This window comes from Apus apus, chromosome 25, assembly GCF_020740795.1.
Source record: "Apus apus isolate bApuApu2 chromosome 25, bApuApu2.pri.cur, whole genome shotgun sequence".
Taxonomy (NCBI): domain Eukaryota; kingdom Metazoa; phylum Chordata; class Aves; order Apodiformes; family Apodidae; genus Apus; species Apus apus.
In genome coordinates this window covers 1008982-1030463 of record NC_067306.1, presented here as the reverse complement: position 1 = coordinate 1030463, position 21482 = coordinate 1008982, and the positions used below count along the sequence as shown (strand labels likewise).

The window sequence follows — 21482 nt, the reverse complement described above, 5'->3', positions numbered from 1 at the left end:
AGACCAGTCTTGGCAGAGGAGGGTGGGAGCCGATGGCCTCTTGCTCCTGAGAAAATCTGAGCTTCAAGTGCTCAACCATGAATAAAGACAACTCATGGCTCTGGAGAGCCAGTGCAGGGGGAAACGGAGGGAAGAGGCAGCTGAGGACAACTCCTTTTTATTGAACAAAGTTTGAGTAAAAATACTTTTATTACATAAACATTAAAAAGGACAGAAACACAGGACAAGAAGAAAAACATAAAAATATTTAAATAGACAGTCAAGAAATACCCCTCAGTGCTACAGGAACGGTGCTGCTTCCTACAGGCCAGAATAGCCACTCCAGTAAAGTATCTGGAAGGGGAAGATGGCTCTGTTCCTCCTGGGGAACCTGAGCACTGTGAAGGCTGAGCACCCAGTGACACCAAGGTGACAAACCAGCCTCACCTGGCAGGGGATGAGGGGACAGGACTCGGTGCAGCCAGGGGTGCAGGAGCCAAGGGGAAGGGCTTTGTCCCCAGGAACAAACAGGAGGGAGAGGCTGCACTTGGCTGCACCTGCTCAGCCCTTCAGCAGCACAAGGTTGTCATGGGCATCTGCTACCTGAAGATGACTTCTGGGCTGAACCAGCTGAACACGGGGTTTCCTGGCAGCCAGACAGAAGATAAAACTGCCAACATGGAGCAGAGTGTGGAGACAAGCCTGCACAAACCTCCCTTCCTAAAACTGCACTTAAAATAACAACAGAGGCTAAAACTCGATGTGGGAGGAACTCCAGGGGGGACAGAAAACCACTGGCAGGGAGTTCTACATGCCCACACCTCACAAGTTATGGCTCTATGGTTGTGGAGTTAAAAGCTTATGTATTTTATTACTTTTTAAGATAACTAAAGCGGAAGGTATCTATGGGAGAGGGTATCTTAAAGGATTTGATATGTTCTCATGCCTACTTAAACCCTATAATGACCCCAAAGTGTCAAAAAGATTCCAGCAAGCTCATGGGTAGGATGGAAGTGCATCAGCACCAGCTGGGCACGTGGCTCAGTGTTCACAAGAAAGGGGGGGTGTGCTCCTGTTTAAAAGAACCTAAGCTATTTAAAACCAAGAAAAATAGACTTGTATTCACTTGTAAAAAACATTTTTGGACTAGCCTAAATAAAGTGAAAATATTTCCTAATTTAAACTTAACTGTTGATCCAAACTAACCTACAACCAGCTCTTTGGTGAGGGTTGCAAAGAGCTCTGCTGAAGGCTGGTTTGTAGATAGGTTTGGATCAGCAGTTCAAAATCTTCCTAAAAACTCAAAACATGTCATCCTCATCAGACTCCTCCAAGTACCGGACGGGCTTTTTGACACGTCCAGGCCTGGTTCGGGGCACGGCTGCCACGGAGCTGCCCCCAGCAGCTGCTGAGTCAACAGTGAAGCTCTCATCATCATCTTCCACCTTGGATTTCTGGAGGGAAAGCACATGTGAATCATGAATCTGAGCATAAACAGGGCACACAATTAGCATAAAACCCACCACAGTGGCACAGGGGGAGGGGCACTGATGAGGCCAAACCAACACCCTGAGGTCTGTATATGTGCCCAACGCCCCTTCACACACCCAGTGATAAGGACAGGTCACACAGGGGGTGCTGCCAGAACCACCAACCACAGTACACCCCATGGCTCCCGGGGGCAGCAGGGCACAAACCTTTGCTGCAACTGACGTGGAAGGCTTTGAGTCGTAATCAGAATCTGAATCCAGAGAGCTTGGCTGCCTCTTGATGACCTTCCGGCCCTTGGCTGGGCCGGGCTTGTCACCCACTGTCTCCTGGGATCCCTCCTTAGCTGCTGTCTTGCTGGATTTGGGCACAGTCTTTTTTTTCTTGGCTAGAAGATCCATGATGGATGGCTGGAAACCTGAAACAGAGCTCAGTGTTTAGACCCCCCTTCTGCTGCCTGCTCCTCTCTCCTCCTCCCAGCACCAACGGGGCTCTGTGCTGCATGGCCAGGCCAGAGCCTGGGGCCTCACCCTGCAGCCTGGTGTGCTGCAGAGACTGTTCCTTGCCCAGAGGATGAGGTTGTTTATCTGCTCAGTTCTCATTTAGAGAATTAAATTAAAATGTACTCAAAGCAATTTCCAGACTATTTCAGATTGAAAAGTCCTGAACTCTCATGGCTGTGTAACCAAGCTTAACCTTCAAAACTTTTGCACAGGGAAGGAAGGAATTTACCCTCTATCCTGAGCAGTTACGTGTGGAGTTCTTTCTTACCCATATTCTGACAATTTTTTAGTAGCCTCTTGAAGCATGTCTCCAAGTTAAGCTGAAAGGAGCAGGCCATTCCTGAATAATAGGCTTTCTCAATTTGGAAGTGGAAGAAACAGCTATTTTGGTGTGAAGTAACATAGTACTTTACTGCTGGGATCAAAACCAGCCAGTGATGGAATATGCAAAACAGCTTCCAAAGTTTGACAAAGACTCTGGGCAGTTCAGTTTAAAAAACCTGAGTCAAATGCTGTAGATTTATGAGGTCAAGCTAGCACTAAATAGATCAAGCTACCCCAAAGAAGCTTTTCTTCTTCCTGGGAAGCAGGCTACCCAGGAGCTTTCTTCCCAGAAAGACATGAAGTAGAACACTGACTGCAAGATACAAATTCCACTCGGATTATTTCTGCCAAGTATTACATAGCACTGTAGGAAGCATTCACTTTTCCTGTTCCCAAACTAGAATTCACTCCCTTCAAACGTGTCTGAGATGAACTAGAACATGATCTGTTTGGAAACAAACCTCTTTAAAAATGACCACAACTCAGCAATCTTTGCCACAAACCTCAGATCTTTTCTGAAATGACAAGTCAAGTTTTTCAGGCCTCTGACTGCCTTAACAAAATCACTCAGACTAGTTTCCCACAGGAATAACAGCCATTACCTCAAAATGCTCTCACCAAGCTTTGCCTTACCCTCTGTGGTGATGGGCCTCTTAGCTGCAGGTTTTTTAGTTCCGGCCTTGCTGTGAGGAGCAGAGATGGATGGAGCTGCAGGAGCTTGGCTCACGTTTTCATCTGCAACATCTTGGACTTGAACAGAATAAAGAAAGCAGTAAGTCTGAAATAGTCAAATTACCTCCTCTGACTATAGAGAGGAAATAATGCTGAGCCACTTCATAAAAAGAACGAGTATTAACACTGGATTAATCACACATTCAAGTTAGAAACAGACAAGGCTGGTGCAGTGAGACCAGCTTGGACCCCAGCATCAAAGTTTCTTTGCAAGACCCTGTGACTAAAGCTGCCCTTGTGGTGTAAACACTGCCCACACCACCCAGGGCTCTCTCCTGGGGCTTCAGGAACAACAAAGTTTAGAAGGTCTTGTACTCACCAGGGATAGTGCTTTGTGCTGGCTTTTCCTTGGGAGCTTTAGCTGCTTTCTCAGTGGTTGCCCTAGAATAAAAAACCCCAAGTATTTTTTCAGCTTAGGATGGACTAAATAGGTGCCCAGAAGAAAATGAGCTATACATTTCTATCTAGCCTTCACACTACAAGCACAGCTGATTTCCAGTGTCTATATGGAGAACTACTCACTTGGGAGCTGCTCTGGGCTTGGGAGCAGGTTTCTCTTTGGAGCTTGTGTCTGACTCAGTGTTGTCTGCACTGTTGCCCTGAAATTCAGGCTCCTCATCTGAGCTGGAGAGGTTTTCATCTGAGTCCGAGCTGATTATAGTCTTGACTTTGCCTGATGGAATGACATAGATGCTATTTTACACATTTGGCAGGATGCAGCCCTGTCTATTTTTCAGTATTTTAGCTGCAGTTAATAAAAAAATGAAGATCTGAATAAAAACAAGCAGATACTGAGATTGCCAGTGAGAAGACTCCAGATCCCCAGTGTATTCTGCACTCACCACCAGCACATTTCATTTGCTAAGACAGTCGTGCAATTAAAACCAATAACCTTATTTCTTTGGTTGCCCATTTCTGCTTTTCCTTGAAAAACATTATGAAAATCTGCTCAACTGGCAGAAATAGGGAGTTGTTCTATACAGTAAAACAAAGAGATGTCTTAAGAATTATTTCTGACTGAGATCTCAGACTTCAGGAGCTCTCTAAACAGTCTGTTCAATTTTCTGCCCCCCTGACTGTCCCTCTTCTGCATTTGTGTCACCACTCACCTGCTGCTCGGCGAACCACTCTCTCTCTTGGGGGAGGTGCTTCAAAATCAGACTCTGAATCAGACCCCGAGTCAGACCAAGGGTTTCGTTTCTTCATTTTCTTTACTGGCTTAAAAGGTAGAGTGGCCTGTTTCTTAGCACCTAAAAAATATTGGGAGGTAGGATGAACCAGCAAACTTCCAGCATTCCAAGCTCATCTTGGAAATAGACTACTAAATTGAGAGGATTCTGGCTTAAACATCAAAGAGAAATAGGAATCTATCCCACTTGACTGTTATCCAGGACCACTTGCTCTCTCACCTAGTTTTTCCAAAAATACTGATCCTAGATGTTACTCATCACCTTCAGGAAGAGGTCAGATAACCAAATTTACAACCCTTCCTTTCACTTTCCACTGATGGAATAACACATGAAAGCATTTACCTTGCCCAGCATTAAGCTTCTGCACTAATCTCTGCTTAAGGCCCGAAGGCTCTTTGTCTCCTGAGGTGCCGCCTTCTTGATTCTCATCAGATTCATTTTTTTCACTCTGAAGATACAAGATACCAAACAGACCACGGGTCAGCTCACACAATTGGAAGAGGGACACAGACACGCAGAAAGGAACCACTTATTTTAGATGCATGCAAGTCAGTGAGATAAGAAATCTGAGCTTGTGAAACACAGTATGTGTAAAATTGATTACAGCCAAGGAAATCAGACAAGATCTGGCCCCAGATCAGGTGACTTAAACCACAAAATCCAACATGAACAAAAACAGGAACTTTGTCCCCAGTCCTGCGTGCACTGCTGGTGTGTGTGGAGGATGCAGCCCTGAACAGGGTGGGTTAAAAACAACAGTGCAAGTTATTTGGAAAAACTGTTAGATGGAAGCATCTGTGGGAAAGGAGCAGCAAAGTCTGGCTTACAGGGCAAAACAGGGGAGGGGATATTTGAATTTTCTCTGTTGCAAATGGCTGAATGGAATGTTTCAACTAGCCCTGTAAAAAGATTTAAATCTTATTTATCTGCTTAATACTGAGAATAACAATGGTATTAAGTGGCTGAAGGCATCACTGGGAATGCAAAGGCTGTTGCAGAGAAGGGAATTTACCAGCTATGCTTCCTCCCTGCTAGAGGATTTCTGAAATCCCCAGGACACCTAAAATGACCTTACTTGCATTTACCTTTTCTAAGCTACCAACCCATCTCTGACAGGGTGATATGTGTTCTTGCCAGAAGGTTTCCCTCTAAGCCATCTCTTGATATATTATTGAACCTGTTCTCCTTTAGACTGAGCAACATCCATCTCCAGTGTTCCCCATGTCCTAAGATTCTGTCCCTCTCCCTGAATAGTTGCTTCACCAGGACAAGTTGAACTAACAAGAACTTGCATTGCTGTAGTACTTTAGTGAAGAAGATGTAAAGAAAGACTGAGGATTGGGAATGTTCCTGTTACCTTTATCTTCTTTTTAGTTCTCTTCTCTGCCTCCGCCTTCATCTCCGCAGTTACCCGGGGCAGGACCCTCACGCCGTGAGGTGATGGCAGGACTTCAGACAGCTGGGCCTTCTTCGGCCTCATTTTCCCTCCTTTCCCCTTCAAAGGTTTACCAGCCAACCCTGCCATCTCATCCTGTGTCTGCTGGGCTTCCACTGCCTGCAGAGGTGAGCACCAAGTAATGCAACCATGAGAACACAACAAAACAATGCACGACTGGAACAACCCACCAGTAACATGCTCTCTACTTGCTGAGTAGATTTCCCACCACCAGTTTAAGTGAAGCTTCCTACTCTGGTGCAGATTTGCATGTTTCCAAGCAATGATTTAAGCCAGAGCTATGGTTTGGTTACTGAGTAAGAAGAAACCCAGCCAGTGACCAGGTGTGATGTGCAGACACCTGCCCACAGTTTGGGCTCTGTTCAGTAAAGTCCAGCTCCTCCCTCACCTTTTCAGTGTCTAAGAAGCCCATTGATCTACATCTCAGAAGACTAAATCCTAGTACTAGTTTTCCCTCAAGCCCTCCTAAAATGCCTCTTCACTATTCAGACTGGTAATTGACCTCCTTCCAATGGCCACCTTGCTGGTTTGACTCCCTGGCCCAGAGCAGTGCTATTGCTATCCAAGCTGGAAAGGTGAAGAAAGCTTTTGTTCTCCTCAGTGAGAGCAAGACATAGGAGTTATCATTTTTAGTTTCCTTGTGATGACAAAGTAAGTCAATAAAGAGCTGGTGGATAAGACTACAGGGGATTCAGCCATCTGCACAGAATGCTGACATACATTAAGTGCTTCAATAAAGACAGCAAGGTCCTCCTTCCACAGATCAGTGGGCTTCTTGCTCTTAAGGTTTTGCAGCTCATTTTCCTAAAGGAAATCACAGTTGATAATCATTAGTCACATGTTTTAATCAAACATTAAAAAAATTATATAGCAATGCTTTTATAAGAAAGGAACATACTTTGTTATCTCTCTGCTTACAGAGCTCATCTTTCTTCTCTTTAGTTAGATACCAGAGGGGCATATTCAGCAGATAGTTGAAGTCTGGTCCAGTAGCTGCAGCTGGTTCTTTGTCACCCTCCTCCTCTTCCTCCTCCTCCTCTTCTCCCTGAATGTGGATTTAAAACAAACGTTGTCAGCAAATGCATTGACAAACAAGGATAGGGCTCTTGGCCAAGTTTGGACTGTATCACAGGTAGCGCATATACCCCGGGTGTCCGAGACCTCTACAGCAACTCAGAAATGGGGACAGATGAAGTTATATTTGTTAAAAGCTCAGCTGCTATCACACAGAGGGATCTCTCTGCAAAAACAATTCTCCACCTCTCTTTTGCTCTACTCTGTTTGGCCTCTGTGTCTTGTTAGTTCAGATACTCTCCTCAGGCTGCTTAAAACTGTCACCTTGCTCACAAACCTTTCTACAGCTGTGTCCCACAGGTGGAAGGAAACCCTTGAGGAACAACAGAAATGGTTGTGGCAAGAGGGCTTGACCCCACAGACTCAAACCCCAGTCCTAGATCTCAGTGCCTTCCAAACAAGAGAGTGAGTTGTCTTATGTTTCCTACCTCAGATGCACCAGACACACAAGTTCCTGCATCTGAAATTGAAAAGGCAACCTGGGCCTCTTCCTATGAATGATGAAGCTGTGGCAAGAGGGGTCAGTGCTGATCTATTTAGAGGATGACTGGAGTATTACCTTGTTTTGTGCTTCCTTCCAAGCCTTCACTGGATCAGACTCGTACCCTCTCTGAATGAGAACTTGAATCAGCTCTTTCTTGGGTTTGTTTTCTGTGAACAGACATTTCAGGATGGTCAGTTAGTGACCACTACCCACCACTGTTAAGAAAGACAGATGAGCTTAAAATTTTGGATCCCGTGGCTCTGGCAGCTCAGCATCCTATTGGGCTCTAAAATAGTCTTTCCTCATTAGAGGTGGGACTTGTGGAAGAGCCTGAAATAACACATAAAAAGTTTCTAGTTAGGAGGTGATTTGTCAGGTTTGCTCTTATGCCTGTTAGGAACATCTGTCAGAGCCCTGTAAATATTTTTCTTCTTCATTTCTCTATGTGAATTTCCCCTGCCCTAAGTAGTTTTTGAACTTCTAAAATAAGGTGTGTGGTGGTATCAAAAAGGTTTCACAATAATAAGCAGGAAAATGGAGAAAGAAAAAAAACCCTGATAGCAGTGAAAGGCTTTGGTACAACTTGAACCTCATTAGACTTCACCTGGGAAATGTGTGGTGTAAGTGCCCCAACAAACAGAAATGCTTCAGCTAGAATAGCAGAAGCAATCAACCATGAGATACAAATACAAATGAAACAAGCTCTGTCAGCCTTGGAACTGCTTATTACAAAAAACCCAATAAAATGCATTTCAAGGGAATTCTCTTCCTGAGTCAAATCAAACAGAGGGAGGCTATTGGGACTATTGGGCTGCCTTCAGACACAAACCACAAAGCATCTTATGACACTTTCTCAAGCTGCTTCCTCCTTGAATGCCAGGGAAATACAGACTGCCCTTCAGACTGAGGTGGAAGAGTTGATTGAAAAATCCGAATGCTGGGAACAAAGATCTGTTTCTTTTTCTAGCACATGATTCTCAGATGCTGCTAACTTGAGTATCTGCTAAATCTGAAACCCCAATCCACCAAGAACAGGATTTGGAGTATTTTTGCAGAGGGTCACAAAGCTAACATTGAGCGATATGGGTTCTTAAGGAGTTTGCACTTGAACAGAAAACACTACCCCTTTCCAACCTTACCAGTACTTAACTCTTTTCCTACTGAATCAGAAATACATAGGAATTACTGCAAAACTATATGAAAAAATTCTACTCTCAAATGAGTGTCAAGCACACAGTAGGAAAGCTGTACACGTATCCCATTTGAATTAATAAGTGCATAATGCTTTGTAGACCCAGGATACTCTGTGAAGCATTTTCCTCTTGTATGTTACTGGAACAGAGAGATAAGCTCTGGTGTAGTTTGTTAAGAGCCAGTCCAGAGCTGAGGGGGTGCTGACAGAATTCAAGGCAGCACCAAGTTCTTCTGGTTTCATACATCAAGGAAGCAGGAACAATGCCTACCAATCACTATTTTGCCATCTATTTTCTCCAGGATGAAGCGTGCCTGGTTGCTCAGTTTTGCAGACTCTGCAGCCAACATTCCAATCAGCCATTCCTTTCTTAACCCGTAGTAATGGAGCCGGAGTTCAAAGAACTCTTTCAGGATATCCTTGGGGGAGTCATACCTCTTGAGAAAGCCAACGTGATCAAAAAGAACCTAGATGAATAAACAGTGATACAATTGATTTCTAAACTCACTGAAAATTACCTATAATGCAGGTGTGACAGTACAAGTGAATAATTAGCCAACAAATTATAAAACTTTAGCATTGTTTTAGAAATGACTTCAGCTTGCAAGCACAGCAGCAGAGACAATCTTACAATTTCCAAGTTCTTGAAAACACATAGTAGGGTTAAGGTTACTTGAATCTTGAAGCTATCTGTAGGATAAACATCCTTCACCACTTTACACATTGTCTGAATCCAGACACCCAATGGCAGTGTTGTTGTCACAACAAAGGTCTCTGTGAACTGGTGGTTTCAGATCACTTTGACTCCTTCAGGCAAAACCATTCCCAAGCCAGTCTCTTGACCTTTTGAAGGTATATTTAGAAAGCTGATTTAAGCCCAGTAACAGCAGAGAAATGAAAGTGAACAGGTTACTGCAAAAGACTGTTACACACAGCAGCAGCTATCCACACAGTCAGAGTTAAACCAAGAATGCTTGGCAAAATCTATGACATACCATGGAGTTGCATGTTAAATTTGTTTGGAGTTTGAAGACCTTATGCAGCCCCACTTCCGTAGCCTCAGCTAGTTTTTGTTCAGTCATCTTCACCACAAACTTCACTGTCGTGTCTGTGTGATATTCCTTATAGTCTGTGATCAGTGGGGGTGTCTTTTCAGTCCCGTTTAACATCGGCTCCAGAACTTGCTCTTTGTAAGTCTGAGGAAAGAATCAAAGTCAGACCCCTGTTTTCCATGGAGATGAAAAGCTCCAAGCCCCCTAGCCCCCTTTTGCTTTACAGGGCAAACAACACATTCCTAGAGCAAACTCACTGTGTTTTACCTGTGTCCATGTTCTGACAGGCAGCTCAGTGATCTCAATGGTTGTAGAATCAAGGATAGACACTTCACCACTTATCACATACTGATTATGTCCCAGCTCATCTATCGTGCCTTTGAAATTCTTGTAACTAGGAAGCTAAACAGAAAAGAACAGGATTCAGCTTTGTGTTGATGCTTCTGGTTTGAAGCACTTGCATGAAATGCTCCAGTATGTGCTGAATAAACTAATGAGTGATACGTTTTGAAGCAGATTCTTTACCATTGGCAATGGCTCCTCCCCGTCCATCAGACGGCGGATATTATTCACAACTTCCCTGATATCGAAGTTGGGGATCTTGCAGGACCAGCCAGTACCAATCCCTTCTGCCCCGTTTATCAGCACCATTGGAATGATGGGGATGTACCATTCTGGCTCCACACGTTGATTGTCATCGTAAAGGAACTTCAGGACATGGTCATCCATGGGTGGGAACAGCAGCCGTGCCAGTGGGCTGGAACAGAAAAAGCAATTTAAACCCAATTCTCATTACAGAACAGTGACTCCCGTGCCAAAAGAACCCCCAGAAAACAAACACACACATCAGTCAGGTTTATTCCTATCAGGCAACTGCAGCCCTACTGCCTGAGGGTCTGTCTAGAGCAACACTCCAAGAGGGATGCATCCTCAGCAATCCCACCCATCTCTGCAGGTTCCACTATGAGGGACCCAGCCTCCTATTTAAGTATGTAAATCAGGAGTTTAAAATCTGAGAAAGGCTCAAGTTCTCTGTATATTTTGCTTAGTACAACCATACACATGCTCAAGTAACAGATTTGACCAAGTTCAACCCAAGTGACCATCAGGTCACAGAGACAATAGCATGGTACTTTCAGAACTCCACTCTCCCAACTCAAGTTCATTTTTTATTATCCTACCCAAATTTCTGCCTTTGTGTTTGCTCCCATCTCCATGTTCTCTGCTATGCCTTTCTGTTCTCCAGGATCATAACCAAGATTACGTATCTGAATCTAGGATCCAAACCTCACTTCAGTTGCTGCTACTCTGAGTATGCAAGTAGTCCAAAGTTTTAAAGGGAAAAAAGAAATTTTTCATCTTAAAAGCTGTTAAATTGAATTTGGTAACATTCTAAGAATATTTAAGACAGCAAGAAATCTTCCATGCTGACCTGAGCATTGTAAAGATGTATCGAGGGCTGGCAGAGTCTTTCCCACCATGCAGTCTTGTGCCAAACTGACCAATAGGCTGCAGCAAGTTGAGGTTGTTACTGCCCACAAAGTTCTGAGCTAAGTTAATAATGGTCATCATCAGTGATGCCTGCAATAAAGGAAGGTTCAGAGCTAAAAATATCAAAGTATCAATAGCAGATATACAGCTCCTTTGCTTTGGCTTTTATATTGAAACATATAATCCTGCTGCAGAAGCATCTTAACTGTCAAGTCAGGGTTTTTTTGCCTTTCATTTAATAAGCATTTTGCACAACGAGGCCAGGTTCTTACTTCACCATGATGGTATGAAGACATCTCAGCTACAGAACCAGCCAGCTGAGCAACCTTCACCTCCCGCTTATCGTTTCGTTTGAAACACGTGAACAGAACTTTTCTCTGACCTGGCTTCAAACCTGTATAAAAAAAGAAGACCTTGTGAGTAGAGTGCACAAAGTGCTTCACTTGGCTTCCGCTCTCTAGAGACTAAGAGCTACTTATACACCCAAAAATTCTGCACCAGCAGAGTGAGACATGTGCAGTCATATACTACAAAATGGACAAGACACTTAACCCAAAGATTAAAAAAACGTGGACACCAGAAAAGGGACTTCAGAACCCTGAAAACTCAGGTTACCCTGATTCTGATGCTGTGATATGCAAACACTTATTTATTCAGTTCTGGGGAATGCACTGTGCAGAATCAGTGTCTTGAAATAACTTACCATCCACCAGTGATGGGATGGATCTTTCATTATCTGAATTAGAGAACAGAACTAACTCCTTGTTGATGAAGTCGTTGTATGTCAGGTAACTGGTATTTTTCCCATACAGGTATTCCTAAGAAAAACAGGTGCAAGATTCTCTTAATTTTCACAAAGTCTAGTCTGTCCCTTAGCTCTCACTTCACTAATTTCACTACAATGGAAGCTCCAAGCTAAATGGCAGACGAGCTAAACACAGCCCAAGTGCTGACATTGTTGGCATGGCCAAGGGAGGCATTACTTCCCATGAGGAAGGCCCATTTTTTGAGAGATAGTCTTCATACAGAGCTATCATTTCCCTATTGAAAAAGTAATTTGAGAGATAAAAGTGAAATTAACTGTTGGACATCCAACAATGAGGCTACACTGGAGAGAGAAGACGCTGCTTTGCAAAATCCTGAAAACATTTCAGCTGTCCCGTAATCCAGGGAGTGACTCAGGGAGCTGTGTGCAGCTCTGCCCTGCCAGGGTGAAGCTGAGAACAGCCCCAGGGAGAGAGAAAACCAGTTCCCTTCATCCACATAAACCTTTTACCTCCTGCAGACCGTGCAGCTTCCGTTGTCTTCTATCCTCCATGAAATTAGTCAGCCACTCCTTTCGCTCTTCTACCTTCTTCTTACTAAAGGCCTGTGCATTACAAAATAAAAGGAACTCAATTCCAGACCATGCTCTGTGCTGTTGGACCATATAGGAAGAGTTTACCCAGGAGAAAAACACACTAAACAGGGTGACTTAACAGTCTGGGTGCAATAAAAGGTTCATGTAGCTCAATATATTACAAGCATAATTTCCACCAATCTGTAGGAGACTTGGCAGTGAAGTTTAAATGTGTGCATTTTTAACACAATAATGGAAAACTAAACTAGATTTCTCTCTTAATATTTTCAAGGAAAAACTTGGGGTTTTGGCCTTGCCTAATAGCTCAGAAGACTTTAATAGTCAATGTCTGCTGAAGGTGAAGAAGTTCACAGAAGCAAGGACTGTTTTAATCCACTGGTGAACCATTTGACAAGAAAATCTGGGGGAGAAAGGGGAGGTCTGACTTGGAGAAAACTGCAGCAGAACATGCAGAAAAATGGTAAAGGAATATTTACTGTTGTGTCTGAAAATGTCAGTTGGTTTGTAGTGATTAGTTTGTTCTGAGCTATATTTAAAAACCATCATTAAAAGGGTACTCTTGGCCTGAGGTCCATGGACAGATTTGCTTCTACCGCTTTAGACTAAAGCCGTAGCCTTGGTAACAAAGAGATCATCTCAAGCCCAAAGGCCTCTAAGAGCATTTTAAGAGAAAATACAGGGCACTCCAGACAGTGGAATACCAGAGGTAGTAAGTCAGCAATTAAATCAAGTGTTAGTTACCAGGGTGATTGCAGCATCATCTTCGGGACCAGAATATTTGAAGACAATTCGGTGTTTCACCATATCTGCAAAGTATTCTTTAGCCTCCTTGGATGTGCTGGTACCCAAACCTGCAGAGACAACACTAGTTAATCCTAACAACTTCTTGCTCAAATTAAGTTGCAGGTCAAAGAAATGTTTTCTGTGATGCACCACAGAGATGTGCAGCATGAGGATGACTAACTGAAAACTTATGGAACTTTGAATGAGATGTATCACTAAACTCACAAGAATTACAGATAAGGGAGCAGTTGCATGATGTACTTTTGGATTTTTATGCAACTCCTGTAGATATCTGAAATGACTAACTGCAAATTGGAAATGATTCCTCATCATCCAGCCATTGTTCTGCAGTTGGCACCTTTCTTACTGGCATTAAGCACTTCTGGAATACTGAGCTTACAGCACTAACAGTACACACACCAGGATTGTACTGAGGAAAACAGCACGTAAAGCTGAGCATAATTGCCTAAAAGGGCTGAAAGAAAGGTTTACCATATCACAGTTCCATTTTGAGAGATGTTATTGTGGTTTTTATCCAGTTAGAGCTTATGGCTTCCTTACTTTTAAATGTTGTGTTACATGTATTTGCAATCAGAATATCTTAGAGAGGGAAGAGACTGGGAGGCCACCTGGCCCAAACCCTTTCTGCAAAAGCAGGGCTAGCTGGAATTTAATCATGAATGCTCTTAATTGGATCATTTAATTTCACCATATTAAGTTTTCTACAAACCTTTATAGTACTTGATTTTCCATGAATTGTAGTTTGGTGTACTGCTTTTCCATTCTTCAAATTCAGGAATGCTGTAGAATGCAATTTCTTCTTTGTTTTTGGAGACCTAGAGTGGACAAACACTGTAACTGTGAAACAACAGGCAATTTGGGCCAACAGACCCTTCCTCATTCACCTCAGCATCTTCCCAACCCTCACCTTTATGATGGGAGTAATGAATTCCTCCAAAAAGTTGTGCTTTAGAAGAGATGGCCAGTTGTGATGGATGAAGTTGATCAGCAAACCTTTGATATGTGATCCGTCTTGATCCTGATTTAAAAAGAGAAGTCAAGGCAAAAAAAAAAGACACATTTAAGCAGGAGCATGATGGAAGTGACAATTTGTTTGCTTAATAGCAAATGATTCTATAATTCCAGCTAACTGCTCCTATTAACTTTCACTTCTAGCAGGTGACCATGCATTGTTTAACTACTAAAAATTAAGAGAAGCAGAAAAGGCACATTCTTGGTGAAAAAAAGTATCAAGGACTGGTCAAGGACCTAGAATCAGCAGGCTGGAAAGACAGTGTATAGCTCCTTGGTGATGCTACTCCCCCCTCAACCTTATCTGTTTTGTTTTGTGGCTGAAAAGACATTATGACCTACAGAAATATGGAATGATAAAAAGAAACAAATACAGAGGTCTTGGTACAACAATGGCACTAGGAGAAAGTCAGTATTTTCTTCTTTCCTCTGAATTCAAGTAGTTTTTTTCCTCTCCCATGTTTCAGTTTTAGTGAACCTCACCTGATCTGTCATGATCATAATCTTCCCATAGCGAAGACTCTTCAAAGATTCTTGATCTTCATAGTTCTTTTTATATTGTAAACCCACAATCTTAATAATGTTATTGATTTCAGCATTTTCCATAATCTGGAAAAGATCACAGGGAATAAAAACTTGCCTTTCAGACTTAAAATGTAGCTCAAAAAAAGTCTAAAATTATCCATAACTATACCAATGGCTGAGCTTTGTCTTGTCAGTAGTGTTTTTGTTTTTTTTTTCTGTTTAGAAACTTATCATTTCTAAACTGAAGTCTAATGCTTAAATTACTCTAGATCATTCCAAACATTTTCTAGTCCACAACACCATCCCTTCAAGCAAAACACCAAGAAGGACTTAACCAGGAAGGGAGGCTGGAAATGAGCCTGGACTTGGCTGTTTCAGACCCTCCTCATGTGAGTTATGGTGTTCAGGCTGCAGCTCAGAGCACCCCACACCTTCCAGCACAGACTGGCACCAGCTCACCTGCTTATGAGAAGCTTCTCTGACGTTGAGCATTTTCCCACGAAGGGGAAATACTCCATATTTGTCTCTACCAACCACTCCTAGACCAGAGACAGCCAGTGTTTTGGCTGAATCTCCCTCGGTCAGGATAAGTGTACAATCCAAAGAATTCTTGCTGCCTAAAAGAAAACAAAAAAATCAAGTCAATTTTCTAATTAAGAAGCAAAATCAAAGCCTGCATAAATTGAATGAGAATGAATATTTTTGAACACAGAGGCTTTGTTGCACTGCATATAGAAAATGGGGACAAACACAATGAACAGGACTGTAAAATGGGGATAAACTATAACTACAGCTTTTTTCATGATCTTTAGGAGACAATTGGAACAAGTTTTAACCGTTTTTGAATGAATTGGTTACAAAGAATGTGAAACACTTACCAGCATCATTGGCATCATCCAGCTTAGGAACACCCTTAATCTTGGTGTGTTTCACAGCTGAACATTTCTTATTCAGCTGGCTCTGAGCTTTAAATTTTACCCAGTTTAGGATACTTTCAACAATGCCACAGCCAACTGCCTGCAATACAAAAATAACCCAAACAATTGTGGGAAAAGCCTTATCAAGGACAGAAATCTAAGTTATACACTTTTCTTTAGTTCATGGCATTACTTCCAAAGTATCTATTTGCTGCATTAAACGTAAGGTGCAGTTATACTGACATCTCAGCTATCCATGTACATTAATACTTACACCCTTAATAAACTTTTCACTCAGTACACAGGTTGAGCCAAAGTTCTTTGCCTGCAGAGTCATGTTTTCCTTAGTCTGAGAGTCAAAGGTTGGGTTTTCAATTAAGGAATTCACGAAAATCCACATGTGGTTCTTCACCTGTGGTTAAATACAAGCACCAGGTTACACAGGCTTAGCTCAGCCCCAGCAGCACTTTCTGGCTGTCAGAGTCACACAGGGATGAAAAACATGGTTATCACTGAGTGGTTTTGAATCTTCCTAGATGCCTTGCAGGAATTTAGGGCAGATAATGAACATTCATGAACAATGTTGTATGATTTGGGATGCCAAGGAACCAGCAGCTCTCAGCCTAAATAGGTATTATCTAACAGACAGTGAGTTTTAGTGCCTCTAGGCTGGCTTAGAGTGTTCTGATCACAAAACCTATCAGCCACACAAAGGGAGTATTGTGAGTTAGCTTAAAGTGGACAATATGAGACTTCTATAATTGGCAATTTTATAGATCTATTACCTGTACAATGGAAATACGTATTATTAACACAGTAAGGCATTAAGCTGTAGCTACAATTTGCAGTAGTGCCAGAGCTGTTTCCCACTGGGGAGTTCAGACATTGTACCTGAAAAGGCTTCACTCCGACTCCGTTTTTGTTCTTCTTTTTCACCACATCCATCAGTTTAGCCACCAGCTGGTCAGCTACATAATCAACGTGCCTGCCACCCTATGGGGAAAGGGACCAAAGACCTGGTGGTGACTCCAGTGAAAAGACAACAGGATGTGTATCTGTTTAAAACCTTCAGCACAGTATTTGCAGCCTTGAGCAACTAAGTGTTTCTTGTGCACATACGTTTGAAAATAGCCAAGAACATGAACGATGAAGAATATGGCATCAGCTTGACAGAAGAGTTACCTTTGTAGTGGCAATGCTGTTGACAAAGCTAACTTGCTGGAAGCCTTTTTCACTTAGAGTCAAACACACTTCCCAGCGAGAATTTACTTCCTCATGGATGACCTTAAGAGGATTCCCAGTTTCATCTACTTTGTCCTTCAGATAGAGGTCCACGTAACTGCGGAATCCCTTCACCTGCAGACAGATCACAGCAGGCAGCTCATTTGTAACAGCTCCTACAAACACTTCATTCACAGTCTCCTGAAAAGCAGGTGGGAGAAATCACTCCTGCAATTTTTCCTTTTACTGTGAGGATGTAAATTGCTTCCACAAAATCTCACCGTTTAAATGGCAGGAGAATGACATTAGAAATACAGATATTACTGTTCCTTTTCAGTGCTCACTTACAGGCAGCCTCTGTCCATTCAGGAAAACTCTGACATCCTTGGTGGATCCGGCAATATCATAGACTCTTCGAGACATTAGTGCTACAATGTCTTTATCAAGAATATCCATTTTGAATTTTGACAGATCAGGTTGGAATGTGACACACGTGTAATCTTCTCCATCAAAATATCCCAGTTTCATTTCACCAGCCTTTCCCATGTTGTCTGTCCAGGTCTGAGGAAGGGATATTTTGTGAGCTGCAAGTCTAATACAAGCAACCAGCTTAGTTTTTAACAGCTATAAGCTGATTTATGAGTTTTAAATATTTAAAGTTAAAAAAACCCCAACAACACAAAACTGGTTAAAAACCAGATTCTGTCTGCCCATTTCACTATTACTTTGAATTATATTTGGTGGCACAGTATCTGTGGGCCAGATTTACTGCAGTCATCATGCACTGAATGCAAGTCATGCCCAGGTTTGTGGAACAAAAAAAAAATAATCTGAAAATACCTGAAAATCTCAGGAATAGCCTTCCTGAAATGAGAAGTGTTCATACCTGCTTGAATAACTTTTTGTATTCACGACATGCAGTTTCCACAGTAAATTTTTTGCTAAAGATGTTGCACAGTTTGGCTCCATAACCATTTCGCCCACCTGGAATTAGAAGGAAAGCAGCCTTGTGCTATTACCTTTGTCCAAAGTCATCCAAAAGAATTCCAGACTTACAGGAGTTCTGCCACTTCAGCACAATCTAAGTACAACTCTCAATAAGAAACAATATCCTACCAACCCATAATTAATTAGGATTAGCATTCAAGGATTTTCCTGCTCTCCATGTTTGTACCCTTATGAATATAAGATGGAGCATGGAGACCTGTCTCTGATGGACTCAAAATGCTATTTTCATGTTGCATCAAGGATCCCTTCTCCTCCTTCAGTTCACACATTTAAACCAAACAGTCTGCCCAGAACTATTAGTGTGTATTTGAGAGCCTTCCCTACCTGTGACTTTCTTTTCATTATCGTCGTAGTTGCTGGATGTTAGCAGCTGTCCAAAGATAAGAGCAGGTACGTAGACCTTCTCCACTTTGTGCTCAACAACTGGAATACCTTTTCCATTGTTCCATACTGTGATCGTGTTGTTCTCTCTAGGGGGAGGGAAAAAACCAACACTCAAAAAGTGCATTTTTAAGGCTGCAGACGGCTGAGCTATGAAACAAATATTATACAAAAGCTGTGGGGAAAGGCCACCATTTCATCCAGAGCAAATCTCTGTTCAGCAAGTGCAGAAACTGCCAGCAGAGGGAGGACAAGTCAACAAAAAATGCTCAATTCTGCAGATACCGTCTGAGAAATGCACCAGCACAAGTAAAAATCCTCTATCTGTGCTCGAGGGCAGAATAAAAAAGGTGGAAAGGAAGAAAAGATGGAAGTGGCTACAATGGAAAAAAGCCACCACGGCAGTAATTTCACAGCACTCTGTACCAGACCAAGGGACCACTCAAAGAAAAGCCTTCACAACTGAATTACTTCTGCTCTAAGTTGCAGAGCCCAAGTGAGCAAATCACACACACTTGGGTCAGGAAAGCAAGGAACAAAAATGAAGTAAAACTTACACATCAATTGACACCTTAATGCAGGACATACTTTTATCCCTCTGCTTGTTGTCTGCAGCATTGACTGGAATGGAAAGATTATTATTATATTACCCTCTCAATCAAGACAAAACTATTAACTATAAAGTGTCTTCAGCAGCTTGAATGAAAATTTCAATACAATATTACTAATAACCACCTTGGTATGCAAAGACCTGGCAAGTTACAAAGACAAGTACTACAAGTTGACAAAGGAGAATTCTGGGCTGAATGAAATTGGTTTTGTAAGAGTGTGCCATCATCTCAGGAATGTGTTACTGTTAATTAGTGCTAATGGAAGGACATCAGTATCTGATATATCCAGGCACAATCAACAAGCCACGTGCTCTGTGAACACCATCCATCAAATAACACAACAGACGTTACTTGGTCCACAATGCAACCAGATAAAAGTGCGTTTGTTAAGTTTGTTAAGTTCCCATATTGAGTTTCAGGTTCTTAGACGTTAATAACTTGTCAGTCCTCGACTCACAGGCCACCTTACCTAGAATCTCGTCAAAGATTTTGTATAAGCCAGGCACAAAGGTCACATCTCTGTAGTTAAGGCCCACGTCCTCATCAAAAACCCACATTTGCTGAAAAGAAGGTAAAAAAATACATAAATCCCCAGGTACAACCCCCCTGCTGTGCCATCAGTTTGTAAAGCAGATGTTCGGTGCTTTGCTAACGACCTCCCGCCCGCAGCGAGGAGCTGAGGGCTCAGCCCCAGCGCCCGCCCCGCACCTGCGTCACCAGCTCCACGGAGCCGATGTAGGTGTCCGGCCGGAGCAGGATGTGCTCCAGCTGCGTCTTCTTCTGGTAGATGTGCTCCACCGAGAGCCCCTTCTTGACGGCATCGCTCTTGCCCACCTTGAGGTTCTCGTTCGCGGCCTGCTCGGGGAAAAGCGGCAGTGAGGGGCAGCGGGGAGATGCGCTGGGGGGGCCCGGAGGGTATCAGGCAGAGGGGGGACCCCGAGAGGCTACCAGGGGAGGGGATCCCGGGGGGCCCGAGGAGGAAAACCTCAGAGGAGAGGGGACCTGGGGAGGTGGGGGAAGAGGCCGCGAGAGGAGCCCGGGGAGACCCTGAGGAGGCTCGGGGGGAGCTGAGGGAGGCGGGGGAAGCGGAAGCTCCGCGGGGAACGGGGCGCGGCCGCCTCACGCACCCGGAGCGGCCCCGGGGACCCGAGCAGCTCCATGTCGCGGCCGAGCGGCGGTGATGGCGGCTGCGGCCCTCCCGCCGCCTTTCAAACCTCCGCTCAGCCCGCCGAAACCCTCCGCCAATCCCCGCCCGCCGCCCCCGGCGCGCAGCCAATCAGCAGCGGGAAGGCGGGCACACGGGTCGCTCCGCCCCCTTCCCCTCTCCAGTCACAAGGCGCTCCGAGCATTCAAACCAGCCACTCAGGAAGGGCACTTGCGGAACGGACAGCGAGATAGACCAATAAGAAAAGCGAGGGGGCGGGCGCTGTGCGGCGGGTCCCGCCCCCTGCCTGGTGCCCGCGGGCGGTGCGGTCAGTGGGGCGTGCGGGGCAGCCCGGGACACGCGGGGACCCGCTGGGAGGTCTGGGGACACACTGGGGACCCTCTGGGGACACACTGGGGACACACTGGGGACACTGGGTGGGTGTTGGGGACCCACGGGGACACTGGGCAGGCCCTGGGGACCCACTGGGGCACAGCGCAGCCAATCCAGCAGGCTCCAGGTCCTGGAGCGTGTGCCCCCCCAGTGCCGCGGGGCGCTGCTGCCCTGGGCTGGCGGGACCCCAACCCCTCTGCTGCTGCCCGGGCCCAGCGCCGCCCGCGCCCTCTTGCCTGCTTCCTCTGCAGAGAGGGTGACAGGCCCCGCTTCATTGTTCTGCCTCCGGCCGCTGCCGGTACGTCAGGAGGGTCCAACCTGACTGCTGGCCCCTTAGGGGGGTCAGAGTGTGTGTCCTGCAGCACAAGAGGGGCAGGCTTCCCACGGAACGAAAGCTCGGAGAGGAAAACTCGGCAGCCTGTGCTCTGTGCACTGGGAGAGGCAGAGCCTGGGGGGGCTGCTGCTCTGTTGACCCAGTGCAGGGCAACCAGGGATGGTACCCAGGGATGGAACCCGGTGACCTCACCGTTCCTCCCCCCCAGGTGCAATGATTCCAGTTGGGCTGAAGCCCATGGGTGGTTCCAGACCCTCTTGCCTTTCCTGGGGCTGGCTGCAGTGTGCCCCCGCTTTGCCCCCCCTGTGCCCCAGCAGGCGATGTCCTGGGTGGAGACACTCCCTCCAAAATAACAGCGTTGGGCATCATCCAAAACAACAACTTTCTTGTGTCTTTATTTCTGGGACAGTGGCAGCATTGGCTGGAGGTGCAGGGAGGTGGCCGGGCACAGCCTGGCATCCCCCTGCCACCCACGGCCTGGAGATCTGGGGGACGAGCACAGCACAGGTGTCCTCTGGGTGCTCCTGCGCGGCTCCGATGCCGCAGTTCTCCTGCCATGCTCCCCCCGGGGCTCCCAGGGTTATTTCCCAACGCTTCCCCGGGGTGCGTGGCTGCGGGTCACGGGTCCCACAGTGCCGGGGTCACCACATGTGCCGGTAGGGAAAGGTCACCTCCACGCAGAGCACGGCCAGCGCCCGGGAGCAGTTGCGCGGCTGCCCCGCCAGCAGCCGCCCCGTGCCCAGGGGGGCTGCCAGACCCGCCCCGCTGCCGGAGCTGCGCCAGCCCTGGCAGTCCCGCCTGCGAGCGT

General features: G+C 44.9%; 1 protein-coding gene across 1 annotated transcript; it reads right to left on the bottom strand.

The window, feature by feature from the left end:
• Positions 1-260: 260 nt before the first annotated feature.
• On the bottom strand, positions 261-19963 carry TOP2A (DNA topoisomerase II alpha). Its single transcript, XM_051640524.1, has 35 exons — positions 19931-19963; positions 19512-19658; positions 19273-19363; positions 18750-18813; positions 18136-18281; positions 17690-17787; positions 17152-17364; positions 16765-16938; positions 16474-16575; positions 15857-15994; positions 15544-15682; positions 15125-15282; positions 14624-14749; positions 14037-14147; positions 13839-13944; positions 13067-13176; positions 12242-12334; positions 11669-11783; positions 11238-11359; positions 10907-11055; positions 10000-10231; positions 9742-9876; positions 9418-9618; positions 8694-8889; positions 7306-7397; positions 6571-6717; positions 6393-6476; positions 5574-5771; positions 4559-4664; positions 4136-4276; positions 3549-3699; positions 3346-3407; positions 2928-3044; positions 1677-1885; positions 261-1433 (listed from the first exon to the last, which is right to left on the bottom strand). Exons 1-35 carry the CDS (start codon positions 19961-19963, stop codon positions 1281-1283), a joined length of 4659 nt encoding a protein of 1552 aa, XP_051496484.1. The 3' UTR covers positions 261-1280.
• Positions 19964-21482: the final 1519 nt, after the last annotated feature.